We start from the raw sequence: 27,350 nt of genomic DNA, 5'->3' as shown, positions 1-27,350 counted from the left end.
ATTAACTATTTCCACTAAACATGCAGTAAACATGAATCTGTGGATTACGCTATTTTCCACACAAATGATTCTTTAACGTGATCTATATTCTCTGCTTTAGTGAGCACTTTTAAAAGTTTCTACTCTTGCCATAGAAGAGGAGATATCTTGTGAGACCCTTCTCAATAAAAATTCAAGTTAGAAGAGAGTCAATGATCTCTTAATATAAGTATTGCTGATAAGCAATTAAAGACGTTTTGCACCGTCGTTTCTGTATAGTAGCATGCTGTATAATTAATAGTTATTTGTCGTCTATTGTTATCTTTTATAGAATGACCCACGTACAAATATCGAAACTCCCGTTATATTTAAGTATATCAACTAACCTCGTGGTAATGCATCCTTATTCAATAGACATAAAACATATCATGTCATGTCCAACAATCATTTTTCATGGAAGCTTTCCTTTTTTTTTTCTTTTTTATATTGAACATAAGTTGTTAGGGTTTTACATGTTCCCCTGGATCCCCATGTGAGGGCATTATCTTAAGAGTATTTCCCATCCTGAACTGTAATCATGTTATCTTACTTAGATACGGCACATACGCACACACACATATTCAAACTCAGACACGTACACTCTCAGAATATTATACAAAATAACCACTCATTTACAAACACCAAGATGTTTTACATTGTATGTTTGTTTCGTTGCTGCAAAAGTAAAGAAACACTACGTGAAACCAAAAGCTTTCAAAAGGGTCCAATTTTCTTTAACTAATCAGTTCTGTTATTCACCTTGGCAACATAGATTTCAATCCGTTTGTACGATAAAACACAACAGGTGAGAGTTGGGATGTTTGAAGCACAGCGTGATCTATATATGATATATTTCGCAAGCATGATTAGAAAGTTAAGATCGTCAAACATTTTATTTCCTATGAATACATCTATTAGTTTACCTTTAAAATTTTGCTCGTAAGTTTGGATCAATTCCACAAATAATTTCCAGAAGGAGCAAGTGCTGAATTTGTTCTGTCCCCTCCTTACATATGGTGCATTTATCATTGTAACTTAAATTAATATTTTCAAACACTGGATTGTAGCAGTAGTCATGTGTAGAAATCTAAAATTAAAGTTAAGGTTAATCCGTTTTGTGTACTTTGTACAAAGTTTAGCCAAATCAAAAAGGTGGACCATTGATTTACACCAATTGCACACCCTAGCTTCCTAGAGCAAGTTTAATTATCTACCTTTGGTTTTTGCACCTTTTTTTTAATTTAGTTCTTTATAAATAAAGTTATTCCTTGATCTTACCCTAAGGAGCTATGTTTTGTCGAGTATCACATGAAAAGTATTTTCACTTTCCAAACAACTTTCAATTTTCTTTTTTTCACTGCATTGTATAAAATTATTTGTATGTGTTGCTTGTTTTATTTCATCAAAATTTGATAGATATCCTTGTGCAACAAAACGATGTTTAATAAGTAAAACACCGTTCATTGTCCACCTTGTACATGACTTAATATTGTACTTAGTTACTAAATTAAGACTATCTTGAGAAACGTATTCCTGACTAGTCGTTGGTTCACTTTTATATTGAGATAAAGCATGAATAAAATCAAGCCAAAAGATGTTAGAGATTTCTTTCAATTTGTTTTTTCTTAATTTTAATTACTGTAGACCTCCATTATGTTCCAAATACATGTTTGCAAACACGTTTTTGCCATAAACCATCTACATTTAATATAAGGCGCTTATCCAGGAAAGTTTTACATAACACACTAATGAGTGCAAGTGCAAGTGAATCATATGTAATCCCCCTCCCTTAATGGGAGCTATGAGTATCTAATTATTGATTTGTAGTTATTCGTACATAGGCTTCATATGTCTCTTTTTCAACATTTTGTATAGCAATATGTTTTGTCTTATATTTAAATTGGCAGCTTTGATATTTTTCAGCATACCATAAAGACCTGATACGAAATTAAGATACGCAACACCTTAGAATAGTAAACAGTGATACAATCGATAAAAGACAATGTATAGTAAAGAGTTAAATAACGAGATTATTTCGGTAAATATTTGTGCTACTCAGAGATTTTGTAAGCTTAGATACAGACTTAGGAAGTAAGCCTAATTGGTTATGCGTTGTTCAGTCAAACACTTGAGGCAAATCCAACAATGTATCTCACCTTATACTGCAGCATTGTAAACTGCTTGAAGAAGTCAGCTATGTATGGAAATGATGAAGATGACCGAGCTGTTACTTGATACGTGAAACATAATGTACGGTCGTTCTAAAGGTCGGAAAATTTTCAGAATTAATAAGTCTTATTCCCAAATATATGTCATCTACCCTTTGAGGAAAATAAACTATCAAAAGTTTGACCCAAACAAGTTTTGTCATTTAAAATGGTGTCATGATATTATATGAGTTTGATATCCGTTGCTGTATTTACTCTCGCTAGGGGACGAATTTCATATCAATTGATGTCGATGGTTTCAGATTCAAAATTACATTCATTCAGAATAACATTGTTTGGAAACAAATACTCCTTCGACTAAACATTATTTTCAGTCCCTAATTTCAATATATTTCTTTCCTGTGTGTCTCGTCGGTAGTAAGATTATCGTCATCAATGGTACAGTAGGTATCAGATATATCTTCAGTTTGATTGTATGCGTGCTCTATATTGTTCGTTTGCATTTCCTGTACTTCTTCGTAGGCCTCATCTCTTTTCTTCTTCTTGGACTTCTTTCTAAAATTTTAAATTACATAAAGTATTTTCACCAGAGTCAAATTAAAGGTTTCATATATAAATATAATAACAATCGGTAATTGAAATACTTTGTCGACTACAGGCAGTACTTTTCTTAAGGTCGATATAAAATACAAGCTTTATATAAAACATGAAAAGATAAAGCATTTGACTCAAATTCAGAATTTAGAATTTTCTAAATTTTACTAGAGTAACGTTTCAAATAATGTACATGCAATTGTCAGATTTAGACATCATGATAATATACTCTCGTAGGCTTGGTTATCAGAACAATACAAACTATACATTCATAAGAACGATATGTTATGTTGACTATATCTTATCTCAAAGAACGATTTAATAGCAGTATACTTCACAAGGCCGCATCGCATACAGTACCTTTTATATATCAAGCAGCAGAGTAAAAGAATCCCCACAACAAGTAGCAGCGCCGACCCCACAGCAACACCTATGACCATACCCCGTGGCTCTAATGTACCTGGAGCTAACATATTTTTTAATATATATATATATATATATATATATATATATATATATATATATATATATATATATATATATATATATATATACGAGTGAAAATCTACAGATCTGTCCACTTAATTTAAAGTCCCTTTAAAATGTAGAACTAAGAAATGACGTGTATTAAGATACAATGAAAATTATATGACAAATAACATTGTATCGCAGCTTTATCCTCTAAATAAATCCTATAGATTTTATATTTAAGTGAGAAAAAAAAAATGAAAACGTGTACAGTAAAAGAATTAGTACTTTGATAGTGAGCGACACTGGTTAAGAAATTTAAGCATTTCTATTGTTGCTACTACTATCAATAAAATCGAATATTTATGATAATAACTGTCATCAGCAGAAGTATCTTTAATATGTTATCGATATAGAAAATATATATAAAATTGTTAAACTTTTTCCCTTCAGAAACGTTCTTCAAATACGTTTTCTTTCAAATAAGTATAATATTTCACGGTTACACTTGAGTTTACCAAACCTGTTTCAATGCTAGCTGACGCATTCTAGCTAATTAATTCAAAAATCAATGAAGAATTACAATAAATTAATGCAAGAACACAGACCCTTACCACTCCTCCACATTTACCATATTCCCTCGGCAATAAAAGGAAAAAACATACTAGTGTCGTCTTTATTGTATTCTGGCTTTGTAATCTCCTTGCTCATGTACATCACGAATAACTTCAAATCATCCAGTTTCTAATAATTAGTGTAAACGAAGAGAGAGCGAGTTTTGAAGGATATAATATACGGCTATGTCACTTATATAAAGAAAAGATGGCGATGTTGCAGTTTAATACCAACTAGGCTGCCGTTTTACCATTCAAGTTCAGATCAATACAGCGCTATATCCATCACTGCAGATATGAATTCCATTAGATCTACTAAAAGGTAACGTTTTTAAATTTAATTTTTATTGTTTGCATCAACTTTGTAAGTTTCCTTTGAAGCGACTCATTGTGAGTCCAGAATGAGTGAATAGCGGGTATAAATCTTCTTCCTGATATAGCTTTCTACCCACACCCATCACCTTGGCCTCATATCATTCAGACATAAACACGCGTATATATTAACCCACATGCGTCCCAACAAAAGCAAAGTCATGTGTGATAGAAGGATGTCTCCAAGTTCAATTCAAAAATGGTATTTCATTAAAACTACGTAAACATCCGTGAACAAGTACATACCAAACGCTAGTACATACATGATTTGCATGTCCACAATCTTTCGACATAAATGGATGTGTATATATGTTCATTGTTGAGAGTCGAGATATATATCTGATTCACTAATTTGATCTCTGTCTTATTTTTTAAATCTAGCAACTGGCTCGTGTATGAGGATGTAATAAATTATGTTCTTCAGATTCTCCACGAAACAAAAACAGATTTAATCAAGAAATGTTTAAATTTTGGCGTGCCAATATCTCAAAGTAAATTATGCATTTCTTTATCCTTGTCGAAGGGCCAGTGTCTTCAATATAAAATCTACTCAAATTATCATTTGGTAAACGTGATAGCAAATATTTTAGACACCTGAAATGATTTTTACAATGATATCAATGCTTATGCTCACACGGATCATGGATGTGTACATAGCATTTTTCCTGGCTTTATATAGGGGCAGTGCATCACGCATTTGTGTCAGTCAGATTCTTAACTACAAGCATGAGATTTTTCATCTATTTTCTATGTGTAGTCAGTGGCAGAGCCAGTAGCAGAGTTGCAAAAGAATATATTTCCTAATAATTGATGAAACGATGACACTTGAGTTAGTTGTTTAAGAAAAATGAAAACTAATATGATGATTTAAGTTTTAACGTCAATTACAAGGACGAGGCACACGTAAATCTTTGATACGTGCTTAACTTGAATAATCTATGGACCTCCTAGTATGTAGTTTGGCACGATTGCTATTCGTATGGATTGTATTGAAACCGCTGTCATTTATATAGACAAAACATATTTGTTTGACCGTAACACTTTCATGTACATCAGCTTTTAAATTGTAGATTACCAATAATTTTAGGGATACCAATTCACAAGCATAACTTGAGGTGAAATGTTTCCTTGTATAGTAAGCAAATAATACTATCATACAAGTTAGTGAATTTTTAATTCGTTTCTGTTTATTGCGAATCTAGGTCTGCAGGTAAACGGCACCCATGGACTTACTAGCACACAAAGTCGCTGGTAATTGCACACATACGTAGCAGACACACTCCAGTTCAATGAGATGTCCCTCCTCCTCTTCGGGGCTCTGAGCATGCGCTTTAGATTATTCTTTATATAGCTCTTGTCACATTTCTCCATACTCGCAAGATTAAACCAAGTGCAAGTGTTTTACCACTAAATATTTGTACGGTATATTATATCCCAGAAAATATATCTAAATAGAGATAGCATATTTAAATAAATTAAGTAAACGCCATCATTTTGCGCCAGCCTTGACAAGAGTGTGTGATAGCTCGTCCATCGTAACGACCACTTTCTTCATTTTGTCTTACACGATTGACGACAAATCTCACCAGCGGACTTGCCTTCAACACGTCTGGCCCACCAACCAGCTGACAGTATTTCTCAAAGGGATAATCGCGTACATCCGGCCTGCTAATTCTCACCATACACTCACATTACTTTTTCAGTAAATTGATTTGCAAATGACACAATTGTCCAAAAATATATTTTCCAAAAATATTTTGAAAGGATAGTCTTATAGCGTCTGCAGAATTGATGACAAACGGAAAGTATAGAAACTTTAGGCGAAGTTGTCTGGAAAAATACAAATATAAATATTAACACAGATCAGTTTTGTATTGATCGTGGTTGTCGAATGGGAAAAATATTGATATGCGACTTCTTTGATGAGCAAAGTTTATATTTATCATAGGAAGAGTTTTCTGAGTTATATAACTTTTCACCCTACATTACAGAATATTATGGTATTATAAGTCCAATCAGGCTCTATTAAAAAAGATCATACCTTTAACATGAGAAAAGATTGGCCCCCTTTTTTCACGAAGAATATTTAATTTCTACTCAGGAATTGACTTAGATGCAAAGATAAATATAATAGTTTAAATAGAGTCAGTGCCCTGAAACCGCTCAAGAAACCGATTTTATTAAATTCAACATTCGATTCCATATAAAATTAATTTATATGCAAATCCATCCTGGCTCCAGTTTAAAATTAACTAATAATAGTGTTTTATTCAAATTTGGATTTGTAGGTTATAAGGGGTGTTATTTCCATAATAGTGTGGGAAGAAACAATGAAACATTTATTTTGCAACAGTGTTGTTGTGAAACATGTTTGGTGTCTGCCCTTAAATTTAGTTAGAACTGAGTGTAGAGTGGGTTTCAAAATTTCTGAACATCTTATTTTATTTTATCTGGAGATCTAAATGAATCTTGCCAGTCACGTTTTGTAAATCAAGAATTTATAACTTCTTCCTCCCTATTTCACAGCGATGAACATAGCCAACTCTGTAATGTATATTGGCCACAAATATTGTGATTATGATGGAAGAGCCAGCATATATATTGTTTTCGAGTTAAACAACAAAATATGACTTTTGCTTAAAACATAACTTTCTCAGGTTAAGAGATGTTGCAATTGTTTAATTAATTGCATACGTACGTGTATTCTCGCATATATACCCTCTCAGACTTGAACAAATTTCGTCGTTCCACGTGCGTTCAGACGTAAATATTTCTGCACAGTTCTCGACGTACGACTTATTATTAGGCTCGCCTTCAATTGGTAAAAAGAATTGGTCAAAATGATATACCACGTGCATAAATGCATAACAAGAATCCATGCAGTCATGTAGTGCGTTCTGAATTTTTATGCAAAATAAAGTTTAACGTAAATTTATTGAATATATGTATCATTTAAAATGTGTAAAAATAGCGACTTTTTAATAAAATTATTTTGTAAACAAATATTCTTTTCGGATACCTCACTTTCTTTTCAAAGTGAAACATATATAACACATTCTATGAAATAAAAGCGAAGATCATGATTTTTTAGACTCATTTCATTGGTTGCCATTTCTCCCTTCTGTTAAGCCGGTAAAGTCATAACTGAAGACTATTTAAAGAAACTCGACTTTTCATTGCCATTTAACCATATGGGTATCCTAATTGTGATTGAGAGGTTTTCAATGTGTGTAAGGTGTTGTGAAGAACTCAATAACGTTTCTTAAAGCGTGATCCATTTTAGAACAAAATCGGTATTATACAATTTGATACATATATTTTTGCGTCTACATCTCTTGATTCGAGAAAAGACATTCTGCAAAATGCTTTCGTAAATATTTCTTTTATTTAGATACATTTTTAACTATATAGCTAATGTGGTGGTCTTTTCTCAAATATATCCCTGCGCTGAGAGCTGTGCAGATTTTCTGCTTCAACATTGCACATATGCCGAGGACTCAAACATTGCTAAATATCACATACACCCACAGTACATGTGATCCTAGAAGAGAACACTGGCTTCCATGTACTGAAATAGTGAACGTTTATTACATAAGATCCACTAGATACGATCAGCACATATGCAATAACATTATATTGAGAAAATATAAACCCCATGATAACATGATAGATTTTAAAGAAAATTCAATAAATTTCATTATATTTATACCTTCTGCCCAGTTCGCATATGTGAATTTCTTTCCGTTGGTCCATACACGTTGCTTTTCCGGATGTAACATGTTTGACCCCATCCATAGCCCATCCACAGTAAATTGTATCCTCTGCATCTGGACTACAATGTACAATAATATATTTGGAAGAAAGGTGTAGGCAATATTTTAGAGAATAAAATTAACATATCCTGGGAGATACATTATATCAGATTTAACCTATTGTTAGACAAGATCCGTGGATAACAAATAACATTTCATTGAGGAAATACGAACACCAATATACAAATGTTTGTTGTGCGCGAATCGTGTTGCTTGATTGTTAAGAGCTTCAATATATTGAATTATAAGTTTTATACTTGGTGCTAAGTTTGTGAATGAGAGTTTCTTTCCTTATTCCCATCAGTTAAAGCATTCTCACTGCAGTGTCCTCTTTGGTCAAGGAAAGATACAGATTAAATTATGATGTGTGTTTGATACACAGTACGCTGTAGATTTGTACTAGGAGTTTAAAACAGCACGAAAATGATTTCCATATAACGTAAAAGATTTAAGCGTATCAATGAAGTCATTTTAATCTCCAAATGTTCTAAATAGCTACTTGTTATAAAATATTCCTTTGCATCATTATATCGTTTCATGGATCGGTTACCTGCAAAATACTTGAGAGTTAGTCAAATAATTTTCATGTAATCTAGGTTTAGCTTCTAAATATTCCCATTCTGGATAATCTGCATTCTCATCACAGGACATGATGAAAAATGTAAGCATTTATCTCGACAATATAGCTGAGATACAATGCTTTAAAAGAAAATGAGGAAACTGTTTTGGATAACATGTCATTTACCTTCTATAAACCGCTGCTCCTCGGCTGATTCGATGATGATCAGCATGCCACTATCCTGCATACAGATGTTGAATGCCTGGGTCCATGTGGCCAGTTCATTTACTATTTGGTAGCAATGTCCTGTAAAGTGATCTTTGATACACGGCTTTGACTCATCTGAGCTCATATTTGCTAAATAATAATAATAATAATAATGATAATAATAATAATAATAATAATAATAATAATAATAATAATAATAATGAGAAGGAGGAGGAGGTTAAAATAAATAATAGCAGGGATAGTAGTAGTAGTAGTAGTAGTAGTAGTAGTAACAACATATTTATAGCAGTCAACATATAATATTTCTCCACAATAAGTATTTATCAGAAAACATTTAATTTTAGCATTGTTCACCTTTTGAAAGGAAAAAAAAAACAACTGTGAACAAAGTTTTTTATTTAAATAATGATGTATATATCGAAATTATATTTTAAAAATTTCCATCATGAAAGCACGAGTGCCATGAAAAAATTTTGACTTGTAATATTATATCATTGTCTAAATTAAGAGACGTAACTTGGCAGCCATGTTTATTATCAACAGACGACGTGGGAAGTGAATGCTAGAACTGGTAGATTAATATTTCTTCAATGAAAAGTCAATGTAAATGGCCTACAATTAATTAATATGCATGTAAAACTAAAACTACAGAGACGCAGAATCCACCCACATTTTTTTTAATAGCCCATGCCCATGTAGAAAATATAAAAAGAAACAGACAACGTTTTCTATATGGTGATATGTGTACAGCCGTAGACTAGGTTGTATAATCATGTGGCTCCTCTAAAGACCACCATGCATAACGTGAAAATTGATATGTTTTCAAATTCAGTTCCAAATACATCTTTTGCAAACTGCAACTGTTCAAAACTGATGAATTTCTTATTTATTTTATAAACTTTCTATGAGTGACTTTCCTCGGCTTATAATCTGCATAAACGTAACACATAGGTCGTTACATGCAAACATAATCAATTAAATTAACGTGCCATTGAAATATGGAATGATTAATTTCTTCAGTTCTATGTGGATATGACCCCTTAGAACGCAGTCAACAGTAAAGAAAATACCAAATACTTATAATAATAAATAGTCAAAGAGCTGATGAATATTAAGATATTTCCATTTATTATATCTATCATTAATGCAATATACTTTAGACAAACACGATAATACGTCAGACTTATTTGTACGTATAATACATACTATATCAAGGCAAGTAATTACTGAACCGGATATTGGAATTTCAATACTGTGAATATTTTAGCACAAAATATCAACAAAAGGTTTTAATGCCGGATATGGAAGCAAACTTTCGTCAGATATTTTAGTATTCCATTTTTGCATATGCGTACGTTGCTGCGTTATTTATAGCGTGAAAGAAATTTCAAAATCTTTCAATTTTGGAGAGCGATTCTTGATCAAGTATCTAAAAGCCATGTTAAATGACAGAAAACTATCCTGTTTGAAAACATGAGCTTAAGGTATCGGTAATTGCCATTGTCCGGCGCGTAGTATATAGATCACATGGTCTTTGTTTTCTCAGAGAGATTTAGATATCCTAATGACATGTATGGATTTGTCATGGTAATGATGGTGTGTGACAACCGGAGGCTGACCCAACCGTTGGCCCTGGAGACACGACTACACTGACAAATACCAGGAGTTTTAGGCCGAATTTCTTTGCTAAACGAATAAAAGAATAGGCAGAGTACAAACCCAACGAAGACTTTGAGAAATCAACCTCCACAAGACAATTATATAAATAAATACAGCCAGTACGTACTGAGTACACAGGTGACGAAAACAAACATTACATGATGTTAAAGTGCTATCAATCTTGACACGTAAACACAAAGTAATATATAAGTAATCTCCACTGCCTGTAATCGTATGGGTAAACCATATCATCTCAACACCCTGTTCTGTAATATCCATCTACGTATTCATGAGTACGATGGATTTTGGTAAATAAGTATCTCATAAGATTGCAAAACAGTATATAACTGGCGAAATATTTCTTCATAAGATGTAAAACATATTAATGTAACTTAAAGCATCTAAATATCAGAGACGGAAGGATGATAACGAACACGAACTATCACAGGACAGGAACACGATCTATCGTAGGATGATGAAGTTGCAATGCGATAGGCATCAACATTAGAAAGGCCAAACACAACAAACTTGATTAACTGCTTGAACATTTATCCTGACAACCATAGATATGACAGTATTAAAGGTAACGAACTAGCAGACCGCGCTGTCAATACAGCCGTATGTCTGCAACTATCTGATTTTATAATACCATACACTGATTTAAAATCTTACAGCACAACATCCTTGTATATTAAGTTGCAGGCATCATATAATGGTGTTATCAATACCAAAATGTATGTGCTCAAACCATCCTTAGAGGAATTGCCTCCTTCCTACAAAACCATCCTTGAAGGACCAAGTAAACATTGCACGAATTAGAACTGGTCATACTTAAATAACCCAAACTTAGATATTAAATGGAGATGTTCTACCCAAGTGCATCTCTTGCAACGAACCCTTTAAACAATTTCTTATAGATTATTTCGACCCTCAACCTACACGTGCTCGTTCCTACAATACCCAGCACTTGAATGAGCTTTTTTATACATAAAATGTGTCTTGAATTAAATATTGCCTGAAGAAAATTAATATTGATTTTGAATATACATTGCCAGTTGATCAGGAATATTCATATACTTCCCTCACCATATCTTCGTTTTTATTTATATTCTTTATACGGCTCTATGATCGTCAACCACTTTTAATACATGTTACGTGTTTAGGCTCTAATAAACAGTAACACAAAAAAGTGAAAACAACAAGCTTTGTAAAATTTAGCAAATAATTTATTTCCCTTGAAAAAGATTGTAACAATGGAAAAAGAACTTACAGTTTTAAGAATCAAATCCAAAAATGATCCAGGAATACTCCACGAATTATCCACCAGTTAAATTGCAAAAGTCCTAGTAATGAAATGTTCTAATGAATTCAACTCCGAGTCTTGATGGGAAATCCAAGATGGAAGATGATGACGTATGCTGTAGTCAGGACTGTGCTTATCTGCAGTTCCTTGTAGAAATATAAATAATGACATTCCGGTGTTGGAAATCCGAATAAACTTTTGATAAACTGAGTTTGTCCAAGAATTCTGTATGAACACATTAACTATTTCCAGAGAAAGGAATTAATCTTTTAAAATCCAACTCATCTGAAGAAAATTTAAAATGTAATTCTCAAAACTGGTCGCGAGCACACTTTCCAGTGTAAAAGAAAAGCCCCAAAACTAAGAATATTTCTCTAAAACACAGGTTATGTCATATTCTAAAACGCATCTTCGAAAATCCCTAACTTGCAAAATCTAAAGGGGATCACGTGATCGTGTTTATATCACGTACGTCTAACATTACCCTGACGAAAACCAATCATTTTCCTATAAATAATATAAATAAAACATGTTGTTTACATCTTAAATCACCTAGTCCCATCATAACCTTGACAACAACCAATCATTTTAAAATAAAACTAGAACTTATTTACGTGGCTGCTACTAATTTTAAATCAAGGTCAGGATCTAGGTCAACATTTTGTGTTTACGAAAAAAATGATTCAGGTCAACTGATTTTTTGCAAATATATTATCTCCAGTGAATAAATTTAAATTACAATATCACGTAGTGAAAAAAAAATTCAAACTGACAAACAAACAATTAAATTAGAATAAATGTATATTAAATCAGATATATGTAACATACAAAAATCAAATCATTGATCCTACAACCATTGTTGATGGCGATGTATAGCCTTCAAGTGATGGTGCACCTATAAATCCTAAGCAATCAAACAAACAATCAAAATATTGACCAATCAATCAATCGGTCTATCAATTGATCAATCAATCAATTGAAAGATCCATCAATCCTTTATTCACTGCTCGAGTCATTGATTCATTCATTCATTGATTCATTCATTCACCCATTCATTCATCTAAATATCAAATCGATTAATCAATCAATCAAACCATAAATCAATCATTTAATCAGCCATTAAATCAATCAATCGATTCATCAATCAATCAACTAGTCAATTATTCAACCTTTACTAGGGTGCACTAAGCCGACCAATTGTTTCCGGTGCACATTAAAGTTGGTCAATGGGTATGTGCTGAGTACGGATGGTTTTGCCATCGATAACACGGAAGCCGAGTTCTTGACCACAAAGAAAGTTTCCCAAGTCGCCGACTATCTGGCCCGTTCCTTCAAGCGGGTACAGCTATAAAACGAACCGAGCGGCTGCAAGTTTACCCCAAAAAGGCGTTTATGGGCGCAGTGTTGTAACATTTGGTCAGGCACGTTTTGCCAATGAGGCGCAGTGAGGCCGGCAATGTGAAGCGTTTCATCACTACCCAGGCACAGCGACTATTTAGGCAACAGTACGCCCAGGCCATGTTGCCGAGAGCGAGACTGCAAGCGCGAAATGCACTGGATGGGTTATAGCTACAGGCTCAAAATCATGAAGTAAGAGGCATATTTATACCATTTGTTATACGTATGCACCGGCAGCGACAAGCGTACAACGGACATTTCAGCATCTGTAACGCGACGGGTTGGTCTGAGGCACCAAAGCCTGCCCCAAGACACATAAATTCGTCAGGAGAACCAGAATGCAGACAGAGCAGTGACAAAAACCATGTGTAGTTCAAGGTACTCACCCTGGCTTTCAGGTGTTACATCACAAACTAGTTTTATATATACCATCTTTCTTGCAGTGGTTCTCCGTTCTCGCTTACAGTGAACTGCAGATTGTCCCCGAAGGCACCATTGCCAAAGGGCATACTTATCCAGTCAAGAGCTCGTTGAGATAATCCTCCACCAAGGAGTTTTCATCCTGTCGTGTGTGGTATTGGCCATATGCCCACTTCATAATACCATCCGGAGAAATGATCTTTATGTGTCCAGCCGACTAAGGCATTTCTTGTGGATGCAATTATGGAGTACATCATGTGCTGAAGGCCGACGAACTGGGTTATGTTCTTTCCCGAACACTCATCCTTAAACTTGCCGACGACCTTTCTCTTGTTCGTTTTGTAGAGTGGGTGTTGTTAACGGTAGTCAGTTAAGTCTATGAGGTGAACATATTCATTACGTCGAGGAAGACATCGACGGCCTTGATTCTCTGCATCAGACTGTCTGTGTCCGTGTGCATAAAAACCGTAGTTCTTTATCTGATTTAAGTAGACAGTGTACGTAAGGTGTTTGCTCAGGTCGATGAGTGCCTGCCCCGATTTGATGGGGCGTTTGAGCTTTAGTTTGGTCATTGTAGAATGCACGGCTATAGGTTTGAAGTCAAAGATTATAAACGACTCAAATGCTGGGTCGTTAATCTTTGCGCGGCTTGACTTACTCGCCCTGAGGACTCATAAGATCCTGATAGTTTTAGATATTCTTTCCAAAGACAGAGTGGTTCGTGAGCTTGAGAAGCCTTTCTACAGTTCCAAATCCGACTTAGTTTGCATTTCAATGTTCAGATGTATGTAAGATGCCACTAACGCGCTTTGCCGAACACCATCCCACCCTCTCTTGGCTCAGTAGAATATGCTGACAGCCGCTGATTCATTCTTCTAGAACGCTCTTGGTCTCAGAATCCAGTTTCTAGACGCTATGTGCGTCGTGAAACTCCACATGGTACTCAAAGTCAGCTTCATGGATACAGATCTTAGATGAGTCCTCTGCATAAGTACAAATGCTTTCGAGTGGCAAAGGGAGTCACCCCATTAAAAATCGTCAGCTGGTTTGCTCTGCATTATGACCTAAACTGGACCAAATATAGGTTATCCAGTTACGTGACTTTCCATTGTCATAATATGGACATGTTATGTTGTTCGCTTTTAGATGACGCCTGATCACCATATAAATGCCTCTATGGATTCCCTAGTTCATAAATAAGTGCAAGTAAACTTATACGAGCATCAAAAAGCTTAGAACCTGTGAATTTAGTAAGGCGTCCTAGTACATTCCGGGCACTCAGTAGTTATTGGCCGTGTCAGCGAGGAAGTTCTTTACGGAGGTTCACGAAGTGCCTCAAGCATGTCCGCCATTAAAAGTACGTCGGCCTTGAGATAGATTACGTGGTTGGTACATATATTTTGGCAGCTAAATATCCTCCGCATAGACTTTATCAGTTATGTTGGCGTATCATACTTGACTGTTAAAAGCCTTTATTGGTTGAAGCGGTGCCAGATGCTCATGTATTCACAATTGTACACCTCTTTGCTTGCAAGAAGGGTAATATCCTGTTCTGCAACAAGTGTAATGTGTCTTGATTTCACTCGAAATGCTTACTTCTGTAGGTGAGCTTCCAGTTTTTTCCAGATTTCTGATCATAAACTGGAGACTATCAATAAATTGCACCTTTCCTATTAAGAACGCCCTGTATTTATCCATGTTGTTCCGGATCAAGTTTATTATTCCAAACGAGGCTGTTCCGATAACTTCCACGATATGGTGCCACTTGTATGCTATGTAGCAAAACTCATATCTTCGTTTTCACTGGGTTGATATGGAGCTTGATGTTGCATGATTTGTGGGCTTCGTCGCGGTACTTGCCGGTTATATCATAGTGGTCACGCCCCTTCTCGTTTTCTAGTGTCTTGCCATAGGTGTAGCAGTCTGTGAATTCCTGGACACATCCATTAAAACCTCATCTTAACCTCCATCGCTCGAGGTACTGGATACGAGTGTGGACACCATACTTGAAACAGTGTGACAACGGCACTTTGGTGATTGTGTAGCATAAGCTATACGGTACCAGGAATGCAATTTTCTGCTAGCAATTTTTGTTTGGATTGCCGTCATGGCCTCCCACTGGCCCGATCAGTGCCTCACAATCCGCGTAGATGCTGCGTGGAACATGTATCTGACGGTGGTGGTTCTGGAAGACTCGGATGTTCTTTGGTGACTCCGGTAATGACATACGCTGTTTCTTTTAGCCTACACAGGGGCAAACTTAGGTTTGGGCTTTTAATAGGTCGACACATGAAGCACATGTGTTTCTTCAAGTTTTATTCGATGTATTGGCTCACGTACCGGTATCTGATTAGTTAGTCCATGCAGTGTGGACACTTTCACCGTTTTTGGGCAGAACTAGTTCCATAGTATGTTCCATAACATCCGTGCCGATGCGGAACGGGTCGAGACAATGCTTCAGCCGAATACATTAACTGCAATGGTTGGCCTGTGACTCTCAAACTTGCAAATATCAATACACTGTACCGAAAGGTGATGCCGGCCAAGTTAAGGTTACCTAGATATGTTGGTACTTGCCAGACGTATCAGCAATTACATTAGTCTGGTGCAGAGTATAGAGGACGGCCCTCTCAGTTGATCAGCTATTTCCTGGCTAGCATAGCCAGTGGTGTTGGAATGTAACTCCTACCGTAATACGGCCAGTACTGCGACACATCAAGACCAAGCACTCAACAGCGAACAAATCTGCATCAAGACGCCTCATGCACAGTTTGTTTAATGTGCCTAAAATGACGCCATTAGCTTGGACAACCAGACGCTCGATCACGTCAATACGCAGAAAAACTGTAGTAGCGTTCCGGAAATTGGCCGTGTCTTTAACACTGATGTCTTGCAGTTCTGGCTTGGCGTGTCCAGCTGTGCCGTCAACACTATGCTGATCTTTAAGCTATTCATAGCTCCCATTTTCTTTTTTTACTACATATTTTTTACTATACATCATAATATTAAGGAATACAGAAACGTCGCTTTTAAACATATGCTTTCCTGGAACTGAAGCAAGATAGTCTTTCGAAAAATTCCCACCCCTGCAGGCCTTACTGTGATGGTCTTTCCTGCGGATTTGGGATTGTAGAATAGCCCCGGTGCGTCGTCGACGCATGTAGATGCGACTGAGTGGATTGTCCAGAGAGGTAAGGATCCAGGTAGTTGAGTTAACGAGAGATATAAGAGTGGATTCCAAATGCAATAAATTACATTTGATTCTGCTTCTTAATAGACGAGTGGTCTCGATGGGCCCCGTCTCGACAAACGGCTTTTCACAAAGAGCCAAGCTTGATTTTCTGACCTTCTCTTTCCCATTTTTCTCCAGTATCTCTCTTGATACCAGTGTTGCTCCTTCAGGTTACTCCCTTTCTCCCCTTCTTTCCCTATCCTCAGAAGACTCCCTAGATGGCACTGGCTTAACGGGTCAATCAGGAGCTATCTTTTCATGCTGAGAATATATTAACTGTTTATCGCTGGCATTGATAAGTGTTCACTTTTTGGACTCTGTAGTGGGTAGCTAAGCATGGGTGAATTAATATACAACAAAACACATGTAAAATAAGAAAGTAACTTAAAAGAACCAAAATTTCTGTCCAGAGTAGAAGCTGAATCCGTCAAATATGCGTCAAAACTTGGGCTAGTCGGTACACCTTAAAGCGTAAAAACTTAAAATAGGTTATCTTGCATGTTGAACGTGACGTACAGAAAATGTCAAGAAAATTAAGACGTTCAATTATATACCAGTATCCTCCTAACTCATTAGTCATTAAATTCATCCAAAGGCGTAATTCGCTCTCGCGCCTTGTTGGGAGTCAGCGGCATTGAAATAGTAGAATCACGAGGCACCATTGTGTCGCTGCCATTTGTAGAATCCTTATCAGACGTGAATTAAATTTGCAGGACACTAACACCATCACACTTACCTTTTTACATGCAAACACTAGCCAAGGACGTAAACGTTGGATTTTTGCAGCTTAATGATGAGATATACATACCAAAATCAATTTGATGTTTTATGTTTCAGAAATACAGTCATCACGATGAAAGGAGCCCTATATGTTGTCTATGTGATGACTCTTCCCATCGAACACCCAAGTGTAAGACCACCCCAAATTTTATAAACTATAGAAAAGAGCATCACGCTAAATCAAAGGAAAGCAAAAACTGGAAACAGGAGAAGGAAATTTAAAGGGTGAAGTACACTGCAAATTACCCTTTCCAGAAGCCAGAAAGATGGTAGAACCTAGAACTTCCCTACATGGACAAACCTTTTAAACTATAGTAAAGACCAGTACGACGATAACAATGGATGCAAAGACCTAAACAAGCTACCTGATGAAACAACACCTTTAATTATTCCTGATGATAATCCCCAAGGAAATACAACCGCCACGTAGACAGCATTCAATAACGCCCTAACACAAAAATCACCAAAAAACAGAAAACAACTGAACCCTAACAGGCAACACAAGGTGTCTGATGACGTTATAAACAGGGATGATATATGTACAAATTTTGAGGACATGGGTGCAGGAGAAACTGTTCCGTGTCCTCATGGCGGATCTGTATCTACAGAGAGAAAAATTAAACTTCCTCTTGCTAAATAAGAACATATAAGATTTCCCTTGCAAAATCTCTAACCTAATTACTATATTATCTATACTTTTCATTGATAATGAAGAACAACATAATGCAATGGAGTTATCGAGTACTTAAAACCAACTGCAATTATATTCTTCTGCTTTTAAGTGAACATGATGCCGCAGTGCTGTGCCTGCAGGAAACCCTTTTTAAAAATGATACGGACATCACACTTAAAAGGTACGCACTTTTAACACTTACATGAAAAATGTTTGCAGAGCCTCAGGAGGAGATTCTGTTCTTGTGAACAATATGGCTCATCATAATGCCATTCCTTTAAACACAAAATTACGAGCCATTTATGTAAGCGTCATTCTTCTTCGAGTGATTATATTTTGTTCCATTTATATACCAACAAACACAAACTTCCAACCAAATGGATTTTACAACATCGTTCAACAACTGCCTACCCCATTTGTTTGACTCGTGGATTACCATACCCATAACATTATATGGGAATCGATGTACCTAAATGTTCCTAATTTATATTTTATGTGTGTATGTGTGCATATTATGTCTAAATTAAACCACTGTTCGCTCTGCCACATGAGGACCCACATTACTACTCACATGATAGAGAGGTGTTCGTCTGACCTAAAAAAAAGTGTGTTTCCCTTGCCCAAGCCGGGTTGACCCCAGACCTGCACAACGACTAGCTTACCAAGGTTTGAGTTTGCCCTCGATTCAACAGGATAATCATAGCCCCCTCTACCCCCAAACCGTCTGATCTTATCTAAAGTACCCTTTTTATTAATTGTAGAAACGTGTTAAACATTGCTTTATCAAACTTGCGTAAGTCTTACATAACGACTTACAAACTCACTGGCTATTTGGTAGTGTGGCACACTTAGTGTTTTTATTGCACTATTTCACAGAAAGTGACACGGCTGAAAGAAGACAGCAAATTCATCATTTTTTCCATTTGCGTTTTATACAAGAACATTTATTAATGAAACTTTTATTTCCTGAAACAATAATTCTTTATCAGCATTAATAATTTTGCTACTAAACTATTATTAAGTAAAGGCTTGCCATGTATGAAAAATTATCAATGAACGTCGAACAAAATTGCATAAATTTAGTAAATAAAAGTAATAAAGGTAACATATTTTGTGATATTCAGTAATATAATTCGCCATCTAGAAATCCAGGTGCTTATTCAATGCACAACATATTCAGATTTGCTAACTTCAGTTACTGTATTTTCTGCATAACCTAAATGAAAAGAGCAGTGGGATATTTGGCAAGAAAACACGTGTGCAATCTGTGAACATGAATAAGTAAAACTTTCAAATCGAAGCAAAAGGATAAAGCTATGTAACCTTTCTTCAGCTGTATTTCCCACTGATGAAAATAGATGACATTTAAAAATATATTCAACCGGGAAATTGCAAAACATATTCAATCAAAATATTCAAAGTAACATACCTCGTGATATTCAGTAGTGTATGACGAAACTTCTTTTTAAAAGCCTGTCAAGATATAGAATCTGTATGGAACAAATAAGCACTTCAGATGCTAAGTTCAATGCACAACATAATTCCATTTGCTAACATGAGTCATTGTATGCTCTTTCTACAATAAACAAATAGACCAATGCTATATTTGTAAGTCTCCAAAAACTACACCTCCTCAATGTACTCACGTGCACCCTCTATGAACTTTTAAGTACAATACTTTTAACACAGAATCCTGTCTGAAACGTCAATATGAGACTACATAATTTTTATTCGTCTCTGTCTTACAGTGATTAGAATAACTGATGTTTCAATACATATCGACCCAGATTGTGAAACATCCAATGCGTACAGTTTTCCAGTAAAACAACAAAAACAATATGAGTTTTGTTTAAATTAGATGCCTTTCCCAAGCCGAGTACGGTTGCTATTCTTTTCCTTATTAATATAGTACGTACGTGTTTTCTCACAGATATACCCTTTCAGATATGTACAAACATTGTCGTTCCACTTTGTAGAAATAAATATTTCTGCGCAGTTCTCTTCGACCGGGGGAGAGGAGTTAGGCTCACCTTGAATTGGCAAAATAAAATACAAACTAGGAAACTCAATAACACAATTTATACAGTCTTATAAAGCATTTTGGAAATTACTGTACAAAAGTTGCGTAAAACATTAATCTATCGAATGTATATATAATTAATAATGTGTAGCCTACAGTTAGATTAATTAAGGCATTTAGTATATATATATATAAATATATATATATATATATATATATATATATATATATATATATATATATATATATATATATATATATATATATATATATATATATATATATATATATATATATATATATATATATATATATATGAGTTTATGCCCTTAAAAGAGAAGTGTGAAAAGCAATAAGTTTTGTAAAATTCAACAACTAATTTATTTCCCTAGAATACAAAGTGAATATGAAGCAAAAGAACTTAAGGTATTGCGAATTAAACACCAAAATAATCCCAGAATAAAAGAAACAAGTCCAAAAAATTTAAAGTCCTGAATAAAATGTTGTTCAATTCCAGATTCAATCCAAAGCTGAAAGTGTTGATATGTCTGTCATAAACTGCATAATGCTGATGTGTCAACAGTCATTTGTTAAATCACAGTAATATAATTCTAGGTTTGAATTTACTAAACATTCTAGCGAATGTCTTTGTCCAAGAATGTTACCAGAGCACGTTTCCATATCCAGAGAAAATGATCAACTGAATTCAATAATTTGAAAAAATATAAATTACAGCCCAAAACGAATTAATGGTCACAGCATATAATACAATCTGACTGTGCTAGCTCTTAAAGCACGAATGAGAAATCATTTCAGTAACAAGATTATATAGTCCTCACCCTGACCTCAGGTCACAATTAACATGTTCTATAAAAATAAAACATTACCTAATGGAAAAAAACCTTCCATAAAGTTCTCAGTGTTTACAAAATAAAAAATTGTATTATTAGGAATCAGTTGCTAAAATTATAATGTATATCCTTTCCATGTCGAGTACACAAGGGGAATCAAATAACCTAATCCCAGACTCAAACAAACATGTTTCCTTCTATTAGTAATGATTTTGATATTAAATCCATATACAGAGAGAAAATTGTAGCTATGTTTTAGCTGTGTGCAGAATAAAATAAAAAAAAATATAAGTCAGGTCAAACAGAAAATAAACTTGTGTGTGTGTGTGTGTGTGTGTGATTATTTGTATAGTATTCTCTTCTCTTTTATCTCTTTTAAACTAGGAAAATAGGACCTGCACACCATTTTCAAAAAAGCTGAACGTGTCGTTCTCATTGAACCATATGAGTATCCTAACTGTGCGTCACATGCTTTTAAATTGTAGATTTTCCATGATGAATTCAAGCATTTGTCTTAAATTGTTATCCAACAATAAATCGGTATTTTTATAGGTTATTGGATTTGTATGGGAAAATATGAACGAGTTTTTCGAATGGAAATACTGCACGACATTGAGAGTGAAGTATATCCATCCAACAAAACGAGTTCATATTTTCCAATACAAATGCAGTAACCTTTTCATGATATGCTCATTTTTTAATTCTACCTAATGCTGAATCATATTAACAAAATACACTACAAGAAACGAAGTAACCGAATGTATGCCGTATTCCAAACTAAATACATGAGCGCAGATTGATCATTACACAACAACAACATTAATAATGCGCACTTAACTCCGCCCAGATAAATTTGAACATAGTCGCGCGCTCGACATAACGTTCGAAAGAAAATGGTGTGTCTAGTTAAAATTCAAATTTGGAGTCATATTGTGAATGAATGCGCATTGCAACAGCTTTACCATTTGATCTGGAATGAATAGATTTTTAGTATTATTTTTCGATTCTACGAAATTTCATGATCATGGTCTGGATTTATATATGACAATTTCACATGAAATACATCGGATTGAAGAGGTGAGGGAGAAACGTGTTGACATCTGCAAATGTGTATATGTTTCTGTCATTGAATGTTTTAAATCATAATATGGGTAAAATATGACGTTTTTCAATTGCAATATCAAAACGACGCTATGCAATGTAATGCTCATCTTATTTTGAGTGCAGTAAGGCGTATGTAATTGCCCTTATATTCGAAATTACAGAACACGTTCGAAATGTGTAATCAAGATTGAGAGCCTGTGACATACCTAATGTAATTCGGATTTGCAGAACTAAGAAATACCATTTTGAAGAAATTCAGGATGTAAAATTGTAAGTATATTTTGTGCCATTTATATCACCAGCTAAAGAAGATAGTATATTCCTTGTCACTTCTACGTTATTTGTAAGGACCCTTTCATGCGTCTGCTGTACAGCTAGCCTAAATCCAAAACAATGTATCAAACAAGTTCACTCGGATTGTGCCAAAGCAGCTGGTATGTGGCAATCCACGAAACATCTGCTTTACTTCATTCAGAAACAAATTTAAACAAAAACATGATCGTTTTACAAGTCAAAAGTGCTGGCGTCTGCGTCACTTGTTTGTTTACAACAGAGAGTAGTTCATTTATGCACGTGAATGCAATATGTGAATTTGCTCGCTTCTGACAATTTAAGGTCAACGGAGAAAAAAATGAGCATATAGTAATAAAGTTTACTACATGCATAATGACATTTTTATCATCTTCGGCCGTAGATTCTTTAAACGTTGTTTTGGAAAAAGAAGTATGCAAATAATTTGTTGACAGAAATACATTTCTTCAAGTATGTAGCCTATGAAGTGTTTTCTTATTGTAAAATAAGCCTTGCATGTTAATAAAATATATCCCGATTCATAAGTGTCTTTTTTAGATATGATCCATGCATATAAAAACAACATCAAATTCAGGAAATATGAACAAAAGGATAATGGAACTTAAACACATTACAATATCTGTATACCTCTTGCCCAGTTCGCATAGGAGAATTTTTCTCCATTAATCCATGTACGATGCTCCTCCGGATGCACCTTGTCTGATCCGATCCACAATCCTCGTGCTGTAAAGTTTCTCTTCAGCATTAGGCCTGCAACGTGATTGCATTTTCATCAGAGACTAAGGCAGTATTTTAGAGATAAAAATCAACATATTTTGAGAGCGAGATCATCTTAACTTCAACCTCTGTTGTTAGAAATGAGCTATATGTATATTGTAACGTTTTTTGAAGAACCGTTAACCCCAGATAGTAAATAGGTTTATGGAGCACAAACCGTGTTGCTTCATTTGTATCAAATTTCATTAAATCGAATTAAAGATTTTATAGAGTTTGCCCTGCTCAAAAATGATCCTGTTCGTTGAAGCATCACCACCTCAGTGGAAAGAGACAATAATAAACTTTATGGAATCTTATGTACAACAAGATTTGTCCTATTAGTTTTAAACAGAACATTAATTGTATATAACTTAAAATAATGAAGGATAATACTGAATATGAATCAATATCCAAACTTTCTTCATAGTTATTTGATATGAGATATAACATTCCAAGATTATATCGCTTCAATGATCAAGGACAAACAAACTTCGTTGTTTTGAATGTCAGTAAACCAGTGTTCATCAAATTGAGGTATTACGCATTATAAACGTTTACTAAATATATATTGATTCTCAATGTGGATATCTATAGCAAAATGGAAAAGCATTTACTTTTAAAATATAATTGGCATTCTTCCCTTTAAAAACATATGACGAAAATAATACACTGAATAACATTTGCTGCACATTCACCTGCTATAAACTCCTGCTCTTCGGCTGATTCGATGATGACCAGGTTGCCACCATTTTTCCGGCACATGTTTAATGCCCTGTTCCATGTGACCAGTGTATCTACTATTTGGTAACAATTTCCACTATTTTCATCTTTGATGCATGGCTGAGACCGACCTGAGCTCGTAGTTTTTAAATGATAATAATAATAAGAAGAATAAGAATAGTAATACTCAATACAACTAATAACAGGAGAGAAACAATGTAACATTAATAATGTTGGCAGTGGTAATAGCTACAACTATAGAAGTAGTAGCCATCAAATAATGCTTGTCCATAATGAGTGTTTCCCAGTTTCCCAGAAGGGGTGGTATATTAATTTAATTTTCACATTTAGAATGGAAGAAGATTTTGTGAACAGATTTTTACTTAAATGTTGACGAATATAAAATTCTCATCTTATGGACATTGTTGCCATGAAATAGGTTTGACCTTTTATTTCACTTCAATGGCTAAACTGAGAAGCGTAACTTTACCAAATTGCTTCTGGTAGTAGACTTGATAAACGAATCCACTTGAATACAAGAACTGGTAGTTTAATATTTCTTCAATAACTGCCAGATGTACATGGCCGTATGGGCGAAAACGTCTATAATGTAAATGATGTTGATTTCTTCAATACCATATATACAACCTAAAAATGCGGAATTTGCATGAAGAGGAAAACTACAGAGAGGCATAAACTTTCTATTTTCAACAGTCCATGTGTGTGTAAATAATTAAAAACACGTTCATTGTTGTGTCTTTATTAATGGTTTGTTTAGTTATTAATGGTTTGTTTAGGAGCCACTGTGATATGTTATATAAATTATTTGGCTCCACTAAAGACGGCGGTACATGGTTTAAACGATAATGAGCTTTTCAGACTATCTACTAGCTATTTTTTTTATTTCAAACCACAATTACTGAATCGTTTTGAAAAGGTTATTATAGGTAAGAGTTCTGTGCATTGGCTTATAGTCAGCTACAAATTAACACATAGGTCGATCATGCAAACTGAAAACCAAATTAAACTATTATTTAACAACTTACCTGAAGTTCTGAAGTTTCCTTTATGATTTCGTACGATCGTAGACCTCTTAAATATTTTATTACATCCTTTCAATAAAAAGTAGCTTTGACAGTTATTTCTGTACTAAACTCATCTTTTATGCAATAATAACCCACCTACCTAAACAACGACAGTGGGTTTCAAATCGCTAGTAACTATGCACAACTGCATTTTGTCAGCATCGATTGTTCTAAATACTGTTACAAAAATATATTACCATAAGTTGTTCCAGTCTTGCAACATCACAGTAGAGCAACAAATCTTTTTGTTTTTGCACCCATTATGGTTAAATAATTTTAAAATGAAAACACATATCAATTTTAGTGGCAAATTAATACACAAAGACGTTTTCTTATCTATACAATGCGTTGAATAGCTAGTGACATTGTGCACTTTTCATAGATAAGTGTATACTTTAAATTTAAGACCTCAGTTGAAGTGTCTGATTTAAGTGATGAATAAACCGTATTTGTACTAGTGGCAGCAGTAAGCAAATGACAATTGCATGAAGGCTTGTTTAAATAATGTTATTCCCATTCATGAATCTAGTTTGTGAATATGGAATATACTGACCGGTTTTGCGGATATTTAATTAATGATTAAAGTTAATTAAACCGTCGAGTCCGTCTCAACATTTTATAGCCCGTCCACATAATAGTGTGAAAGAAATATTTTTCTTATCATTTTATGAACTATATGCTCTATCACATCTATGTCAAGTTTATATAGTATTATTTACAAAAGAAATTAACTTGCATATCTTGTTTAGTTTCTTCTTCGAATAACTTAATTAGTTTAGCACATGGCACTATATAACGTGCCATTTTGGTGAGACAACCTATCACATCTGAATTGGCTATAGTCGTATTCAATAGATAAAAAGATGGAGTTCCCTGCCAGTTAACTTATGTTCTTCAATTCTTTGGTGGACTTAATCTCCTTGAATAACTAAGTAGTTTAGCTTCAGAAACATTCGTAATTCAAATCTTAATCTTGTTAAATCAGGTAAGTCTTAACTAAAAAGTGTGTCATTGGTTAACATTATTGCAAATGAATCATAAAGTACATCGCTGGACATGGAAGCTAAATTTTGTTACTGTGGTGTAGGATTCGTTATAATGTATATGATTCCTTTATGGAGATATCTAGAGCGTACAGTAAATGCCACGGGTACAAGGTTTTGATTCCTGGTGTAGATATTTCATGTACTAAATACATACCAAGATAAATGACTGAAGACAATCTTGTCCGAAAAATTAGTTAAACATATTTGTGCATACATATATCGCTTATCGATAACGGCGATATTGTGTCTTCTGGGATGTCTTGTTCTCGTTGTGAAGCATCTGCCCAATCGTGTCATATAATTGCTAGTTGAGGAATCTGAGACATTGATGCTAAAAAAGCCGTTGTGGCTGTATAAACTATTAGAATTGAAAAGATCGGGATCAATATGCCGAATTGCTTTGAAACTCAGCTACAAGAACACTGGGTAGAGTATGAACAAAATACAACTGTAAAGACTGAACGAATATGCTACGATTATGTACAAGAATATAAACAGTACTTACCGAGTACGCAAATGGAGATAGTTATCATCAAATGTGGCAAACGCATTATTAATATTGATCCATAAAAACAGATGAATGTGTTGTTATTCTTTACTGCCTGTCACTCGAATGATCTCAGGGATCTAAATCATATCTTACACTCCCCTATATACTGATGACTATATTACAGATGGCAGGATGTCTCACACTCTGTGTATCTTAAGATTCCGGGACACGACATAAGTGGGAACATCCTATCACATTATACGTAGTAAATATGCATGTAATTAAACGTGTATAGTAACTGAAGGAAGAAACATCACAGAGAACACGAATTGTCGCACGCTAACGAAATTTCAATTTGATGGATAGCAAATTGAAAAAGCCAGATACATTAAACCGGATTTAACAGTTAGATATTTTTACCTACATGATCGGAAATATTTCGCATCAACAAAGGTCGACAACTTTGATTTATACTGCAAAACAGAATATATTAAGCCAGTTTACAGGATGTCTATATATAGTTTTAACGAACGAAAAGCGATCATTTTTCAAGTGATCTATACTCTTGTGTGTCAGGAATATAAACGAATTGTGATAAAAAATCAACAGAACTAGTTTCGCATTTAATGTATGCTCAATGTGCATACATAAGAGAAAGTACTTCTTTC

The 27,350-nt window shown here is 34.6% G+C and overlaps 1 protein-coding gene across 1 annotated transcript; it reads right to left on the bottom strand.

Annotated features, from left to right (window-relative positions):
* Window positions 1–663: 663 nt before the first annotated feature.
* Window positions 664–26,855, bottom strand: LOC149772060 (C-type mannose receptor 2-like). The gene is made up of 9 exons (XM_089947921.1): window positions 26,698–26,855; window positions 24,037–24,192; window positions 23,213–23,335; window positions 20,215–20,328; window positions 8,792–8,962; window positions 7,944–8,066; window positions 6,933–7,046; window positions 3,141–3,246; window positions 664–2,741 (listed from the first exon to the last, which is right to left on the bottom strand). The coding sequence occupies exons 1-9, from the start codon at window positions 26,741–26,743 to the stop codon at window positions 2,570–2,572; spliced, it is 1,125 nt and encodes a 374-aa protein (XP_089804047.1). The 5' UTR covers window positions 26,744–26,855; the 3' UTR covers window positions 664–2,569.
* Window positions 26,856–27,350: the final 495 nt, after the last annotated feature.

This window comes from Sinohyriopsis cumingii, unplaced genomic scaffold, assembly GCF_028554795.1.
Source record: "Sinohyriopsis cumingii isolate HCF-2022 unplaced genomic scaffold, ASM2855479v2 utg001518l, whole genome shotgun sequence".
In the NCBI taxonomy this organism is placed as follows: Eukaryota; Metazoa; Mollusca; class Bivalvia; order Unionida; family Unionidae; genus Sinohyriopsis; species Sinohyriopsis cumingii.
The sequence above is the reverse complement of the archived record's forward strand: the minus strand, read 5'-3'. Positions and strand labels throughout refer to the sequence as shown.